Genomic DNA, 7,282 nt, shown 5'->3' with positions numbered 1-7,282 from the left:
TTGTAGAACCCTGGGTGTCAAGGTGATAAAAATGAGCCAACTCAGTCCTAGATCTTAGGTTCCATTGTTTCATAATCTACATGCTATATGCAAGTACAAAATGTCGCACTCCCAATAAAAAATACTCTTCAAAAACTATCAAATTGGCAAGGGGCAAATTATTAAAACAAATACGTGAAATTAAAATTTGGTTTTGCCCTTATGTAATTCTGGATTTGTCTCTCTTTGTATTCACAGCCAAGTCTAAGCACTTAGTCACAAATCACAATATCTTAGTTGGCATGTCAGGAATTATTCGTTTGCTCTCTGTCTTGTTGATAACTGACAGTCGAGAATGTAAATAGCTGGTAACAGTTGTATGGTATGGTGGTGCAAAATGCTTTACATTTTAACCTTAAGTTAAGTCTTGTTAGTGCTAGCAAATGTCTGTTGTAACACATTTGTCAGTTTTAACAAAGCTTGTCAATTTTACAATCATCTTAAAATAACATTGATGTTTGTGTAGGATAAGGTCAATAGTAACTGCAAAGAATTTGGTAAAATTCAATACGTTATAGCCAAGCCTACGCTACATAATACAGTCCAAAAAATGGAATGAGGTGATATAATGCGGGATGAATAATCAAGTAACCCCTACTAATCTTTATTGTTGACAAATGTCAATCATTATGACATACAGAAACATGACTACAGAAACATTTAAATATAAATGCTCAATTAAAGTAAACTTCCAAAATAAAATCAATTGATTGTGTTTTCCAAGTTACCATCATAAAGGGTGAATGTAAAGTTTGACTTTGTAAATTCTGGACCCTAGTTTGAATTTGAAAGCCACTCATAGTAAGGTTAAGACCTACATTGTGACTTCTCCTAATTATTTATTGTGTCATAACTATACAATATGCCATGGTGTGTAGAGTTACATTGTGAGTGGTGTAATTTTCTTATCTGTTTACACATGTTGTATATGTTGCCCTGACTTCTGTCATGAAGTTCACAGAGCAAGTAAATTGCTCGCCTTTATCCCAAATTATTTGCGTCATAGTTTTATTGTAGATATTTACTTCCGTGTATTGTGTCTCATGGCTTATAATTTCCCGTTTTTGTCTGCTTTAACCCACATTGTTTCCATTTATGCTTCATTGCTTTTAAAGTGGCTGAAGCTACAGACAACAGTATTGTCTGGGGTTAGATCTAGATGTAAGGGTGTATCATATATTTAATAGCCTAATATATATAAAATATATTATAATATATATATGGTAATTTTCAGACTAATGTTTTGTTCTATGTTCTTTAATATTCACACCTGTGTGTAGAAATTAAATTTGGTTATACCATTTCAAAATTATAGTCATTATATTTTCTCTCACAGTTTTCATGTATTTTTGATTAAATTCAAGTTGTTATTTCTTTATTTAAATGTTTTGCTCGAAGGATGGTTCAACATGAAGCAAATCCGTAAGTAAATGGGATTTTTACTTTTATTTCTGACCTATAGTGTCTATGACTTGAAACACCTGTATTCAACTCGTGTGCAAATAAGTTTAAAGCTGTATACACTCACAATCTCACATAAAAAACACCGTTTGTGCTTCTATGTATATAGAAACATTAATATCACATTCCCTGATGAAGTCTTACCGGGTGACAGACAAAACGACTGAAATAAAGTCATAACAACAATTTTTATGCCAGAAGAGCCGCTAAAAGATTATTTACAATGTTACATTTTGGAAAACTTTATCTTACATTTTTTAAGTTGTAATTTGCTAAATGTTAAAGGTTTGATAAACCAGGACAGACAAATGATGCTTTAATAACCTTATTAACTTGGTGTGAGAATGAGTCATATAATTTTAGGCTGCGAACTGTGGTGCAATCCATGTTAAGTGGAATACCTTTAATACCAGTATGAGGCATTAACTTTCTATCACTCAATTAGAGGTTTATATATGTATTGTATTTTCAGGAATTTCCCTCTCAACGATGGACTTAATGAGTTTCAATTGGTTCATGCTCTTATAACACAAAGTCTAAACAAATGTGAGTACCAGTAATAAACCCCTTGTTGTTTGTCTTCATTTGTATTGACTTGAACTGATTATAGTAAGGTTGAAAGATTAGTGTAGCTATCATCAGGTTACTGTTGTTAGTAATGTGGTGGCAACTTCCATGCTTCATTCACTTTAGGTAATTATTTCATTATTCTCAGTCATGGCTCATGTAAAGTGTACGAACTGTCAACTGCTTTTCAATCCCTTATTTTGAATATATACACCACAAAAAGTAACCATAGCAACAAGTGCCATTCTTAGACCTGTTGTTGCTTATTTGGTTTATATTTATCATAGTTTGCTCTATTTATAACAGATAGCATAGCATTAATGTATTTGACAATACGCAATTTTGAAGTTGCATCTCTATACATATCAAATATGTGGCTACCTTTTGACATACCAGGGTGTTCTGTAGACCATATCCCATGTTATTATCTTTTTAGGTAATGTAATGTCACCAATTTATCTGTTACTATCTATGTGTACTCATCTATGCATATCATGTGGTTATCATTATGTTCTTAACTTAAAAAATTTCCCCCCCCCCCCCCAAAGGGGGGAGTAGGATGTATCCATACTCTACTTACCCATGTCTATGTATATAGTTTGTATAGTGATTGTATACCTGTAACTTTATACGAATAAACTCTGTATTCTAACCATGTAAAAACCCTCATTCAATGCAAAGCAGCATACTACTTGTTTCTATGTTTGCATTTAAGGATATATAGGCTAGTTATGTGTTATGTGTACTACTACTATGTGTGTGTATATGTTAGTATGTGTCTGTGGCCATGTGGGTGGGTGTTGGTTGTCAGTAGTGGTTTCATATCATTGTTTAATATTTTATTATGTAGCCTAATCAATGTACAATGTAAGTCAGTATAAAAACTGCAAAGGTTAAAAATACTGCTTTTATTAGTTTATTTGGCTATAAGCAAACAAATTATACAAGTAGTGCCTCTACTAGACTACTACTGCAAATTAAACTAGACTACTACTGCAAATTAAATGTTCTTGTTCTGTTTTTTTTAACAGTCAGATAACTTGTATGATACGTGAGAATAATCACTATGATTCATGATACAGGGTCAGGAGAATCCCGTGATCAAAATGATAATTCAGTGAAACTTGAATCAAATTCACAAAACAACATTTTCACGGAAGTCTTCCATTCGTTTAATTCTTCACAAAGGAAAAGAGTCTTCCCACGCTATGTTAAACATTTTCTATCTCAATTTCGGTAAGTGTAAACAAAAGATGGATAAAAAGATACTCTTTGTCCAAATACTCTTTGTTCGCAGTTTTTTTATTGGTATTAGGTGGTTTATATTCAGTTGAGTTTTATATATATCATAGTTCATTTGGTTATGTAAAAACTTGATTTTATAGACAAGAGTTTTGAGAAATAAAACTACGTTTAGATTATAAGTAAAAGCATTTATTCCAGTAAGCTTAGTTTGAAATGAAGCCCTGGTTATATTCATAATTTATGATTGCTTATACAGTTTTATAATCCAAAAAAATCTCCAATAAAAGGAAAGAACCACACATTGTCATTAATATTATACCACAATTACTTAAACAAATTTTTCTCTATTCTTCTGATTTTTTAGAAGATCAAAAGATTGTTTCAGCAATCAATCAAGTGAAGACCGAACCGTAACGCCGCAAAATCGTTCAACGGTGGTACGTCATGCATCACTTCATTCAACCCCACCTAGTGATGAGAATTCGCCGAAAGGTAACGATATCTTGTGTGATGTCATAATGCTAATATTTACCATCCTTATGGTATGATGTGTGTTCTATAATTAGTAACACGTAGTAAATTATGCCACAGCCAAAAAATACTGTCCCAAATGTTGTAACTTGTAACATAAATATAAAACCATTTATGGTGTTTAGGTCTTTAACCATATTTTATATTCAATCATTAATTGTGTTTTTGTATAAATTTGAACTTTCTTTTTTGATTAGACCTTAAAATATCATCATCAAATGTTCATAAGAAGGTGCTTCATTTTGAAAACTGTGCCAACTCTAATTCTACTCCAGGTAAACTTCTGATTGAATAAATACTTTGTACAACTAGTTACGCCTGTGTATGTACAGTGTGTGTTGTATTATGGACATTTATATCACTACTGTGTTATTAAAATAAATTATTATAGCTTTAGGATCTTTTAGCTAGTTATCTGGTATAAAAATATGGTTTATTTTGTCGGAATTTCCCCAGTATTTTATACCAAATAAGGCACTAAAAACTGTTTACCTTATGCGTGGTAGCAGAAGTAACAGAATTTAATATAGTCTAATCTTTGTAACCTTCATATAGTCTAATCTTTGTAACCTTCATATAGTCTAATCTTTGTAACCTTCATTAAAGATCAATCTTTACGTTATTTATCCACTAAACAGCCGTAATAAAATCTATCTTTATGACAAATCAATAATCCTCATGACGAACTCTTTTAGATTGATTTTTATAACAATCTAATAAATAATGGTAAAAAATACATGGGATCTGGAATATTTTTTCTCTATTGCTCAAAAGGGATTTATGTTTATTTAAATAAGTTTCTCTTAATCTGTGTTTGACTGATTTATATAGCACTATGCGTTTGTCACTGTCCATAAAATTGTGGCTTGGGGTAAGACAAGCAAGTTAAGGTTAATTATTAATGAGAAGCCCATTCGTGTAACATTTTCTACTCGTGTTGTTTATGGTTTTGTACATATAGGCCTACTACTCAAGGTTGTGTCTGATGTGGGGTAAGATGGATACCACATAATTTCCCATATTTCCTAATCATATTTTTAACTATTAATAACGTTCTTTTAGAGTTTTATTGCTATAAAATTCTTCAAATATTCTTTGTTTACTATCAAATACTACAACAAAATATGGACCATCATACCCCACCCTACTACACACAAATATTGTATCAATATGTTGTATATTCTAAACAGATGCAGGTGATCGCGTCCCACCCACAAACCCCACACCACCCACCAGCAGCTGTGTTGAAAAATGCCCCGGTGGAACTTTTTACCCCCCAACACCTACTTCCAGCCCCACCAAGCACAAAGAGAACCCCACATCCAAACCCTCGACCCCAGAACCCCCAGGAAGGCCCCAGGTCCTCACAGGGCGAAACTTAAAACGTGTCCCAAGCGAGCGCTTCCAAAAAATGCGTCGAAAAGTTCAAAAACTGATGCTTCCTGCTGTGAAGCCTGTCGATACAGACGAGGTGTTTTCCCGATGCGAAAATCAAGATGAAACATCTTTCCTTCAATCCCTTCGCATCCCAACCCCATCGCAAGTCCGACAGGACTACGAGCGTCAACCATGTATGATGCTTCGTCTGCCAGACCACATCCTATCCCAGGTGTTTAGCCACCTTGACACACGTAGCTTAGCTGCGATGAAATGTTGCTGCACTGACTTCAAGTTTATAATAAACACATTCGACATAAGAGGATGTGATTCACGCTGGATGACAGATGAGAGGTTTGTTCACATAACAAAATCAATCATTATTTTTCACATTATTATTTATTTAATCATAAACATTAAATAACAAACTTTGAAACCATAACAACTGCATTAAAAAATGTTTAAAGCACCAAAACTATGACCAAATTTCAAATTATTAGGGGCAAAATAAATTGATATCACTACTTCTAAACTTTAATAAATCGCACCCTTACAAATTAATAAATTTTTTTGAAAAATGTTTTCTAAGGGGGCATAGGTAGCTGATGCACTATAAGTTAAAGCTTTTCTCAGTGAGCCAAAATATTTTGTTGAATAATATGTTTTTAAAAATGGTCAGTTTGTTTAAAGGAAATGAACTACTAATCAACTATTTCCAAAATCATTATAGAGCTATTTAAACATTGTTTAACAGTGATTTGTTTTGACTAAAATCAATCTCTACTTTAAGCTCCATTAGTTTAAATGTGAAATTAAAAACTCCATTAACCTTGCATTAAAATGCGGCTTAGGTTGCCCAGATTAGTAATGATTGTTTGTTGTGTACCGCATAGGATAAGTTGATATTGTGTGAAAGCATATATGTAGTTGCAGCTCTTCCAAAGCTAATTTTTGGTTAAAAAACTAATAATATTTATGTGTAAGTAATTAATTCTGCAAAATTTGACCTTAAAATGGTGCTCATACGAGTTCAACGATTCTTGTGTTGGGAAATATAGTAAGGATCTGGTGCTTCAAAACAGATAAAAGCAAGTCCAATAGACTATTTTTCTATCTTTATACATTAGTTAGCAATAGCATGACTTGGTTAGTTTCACCTGACATTGTAACCACACCCATTTAAATATAAACAAAGCTTTACATTTGTAAACAAGTGTTATGAGTTGTTTATATTGTAAACTGTTTCATATACAAAACATGAGTAATGTTATTGGGTTAGAAAGGTAAAAGAATATTCATTAACTGTTTTCTGGTTATTTGATTATGCTTTTGCGGCTAAGCAATATGTGCACTCTACTACACACAAACAAGTTGATTATGCCACCTGAAAGGTGTTTTGTTTCATACACCTCGTTGTTGGGAGTTACCATGTTTGTAACTTTGTAGGTGAATGTTTTTTAAACCAATTTATTATTTAAATACTCATGGATGTCATCTTTCTAGATACATAGATGATCCATGCAAGCAATGTCGTCGTCAGTTTGTTCGAGGAGACACCACAATGTGCTGTTACCATCCTAAGCGTTACTACTCTGATATCCCATATGGTAGAAGTTACTGGATGTGTTGCTTAAAATGCAACAAGAATGCACCCGGCTGTAAGATTGGATTGCACGACAACGACTGGAGAACTGCTTCCAATTGATTTTTATCCCATTTTTATTTTATCTGTGCGCTTCCGCCACTCTTGTGCAAACTTCGTTGTTTAATAGTTTATTAAACCTGCAATAAATAAATTTGTTGGTTGTTGTTGCTTGTGCTGTGGTGCTAGTTTTGCCACAAGCATATATTCGTTCTTTTTGTGGTTTCGTACACCTCGTGCCCGTTTAAGTTCCCACGTATTTAACTTTTTGGGCTATTATTTTTTCTTTTAAGACTGACATTTTTAACAACCCTAAGGGTCCACTGGGTTGGGTCATTTGTAGTTGAGTCTTGATCAAGGACACACACACCCACACTACAGTGGTAGCAGTATCAACGCCGTGTACCTCATGTGAGTAAA

At 33.2% G+C, this 7,282-nt stretch overlaps 1 protein-coding gene across 1 annotated transcript; it reads left to right on the top strand.

Annotated features, from left to right (window-relative positions):
- Nucleotides 1-1,356: 1,356 nt before the first annotated feature.
- LOC100177012 (F-box only protein 46-like) lies at nt 1,357-7,026 on the top strand. The gene is made up of 7 exons (XM_002126833.3): nt 1,357-1,461; nt 1,973-2,046; nt 3,150-3,303; nt 3,677-3,804; nt 4,041-4,118; nt 5,034-5,574; nt 6,724-7,026. Exons 1-7 carry the CDS (start codon nt 1,439-1,441, stop codon nt 6,923-6,925), a joined length of 1,200 nt encoding a protein of 399 aa, XP_002126869.1. The 5' UTR covers nt 1,357-1,438; the 3' UTR covers nt 6,926-7,026.
- Nucleotides 7,027-7,282: the final 256 nt, after the last annotated feature.

This window comes from Ciona intestinalis, unplaced genomic scaffold (genome assembly GCF_000224145.3).
Source record: "Ciona intestinalis unplaced genomic scaffold, KH HT000049.2, whole genome shotgun sequence".
Lineage (NCBI taxonomy): Eukaryota > Metazoa > Chordata > Ascidiacea > Phlebobranchia > Cionidae > Ciona > Ciona intestinalis.
The sequence above is the reverse complement of the archived record's forward strand: the minus strand, read 5'-3'. Positions and strand labels throughout refer to the sequence as shown.

Bases quoted from the DNA above. Each gene is read 5' to 3' on its own strand.
- LOC100177012 (XM_002126833.3), top strand. From the start codon at position 1,439: ATGGTTCAACATGAAGCAAATCC. The intron at 2,047-3,149 runs GTGAGTACCAGT...TTCATGATACAG, and splicing joins AACACAAAGTCTAAACAAAT to GGTCAGGAGAATCCCGTGAT. The intron at 5,575-6,723 runs GTTTGTTCACAT...TCATCTTTCTAG, and splicing joins CGCTGGATGACAGATGAGAG to ATACATAGATGATCCATGCA.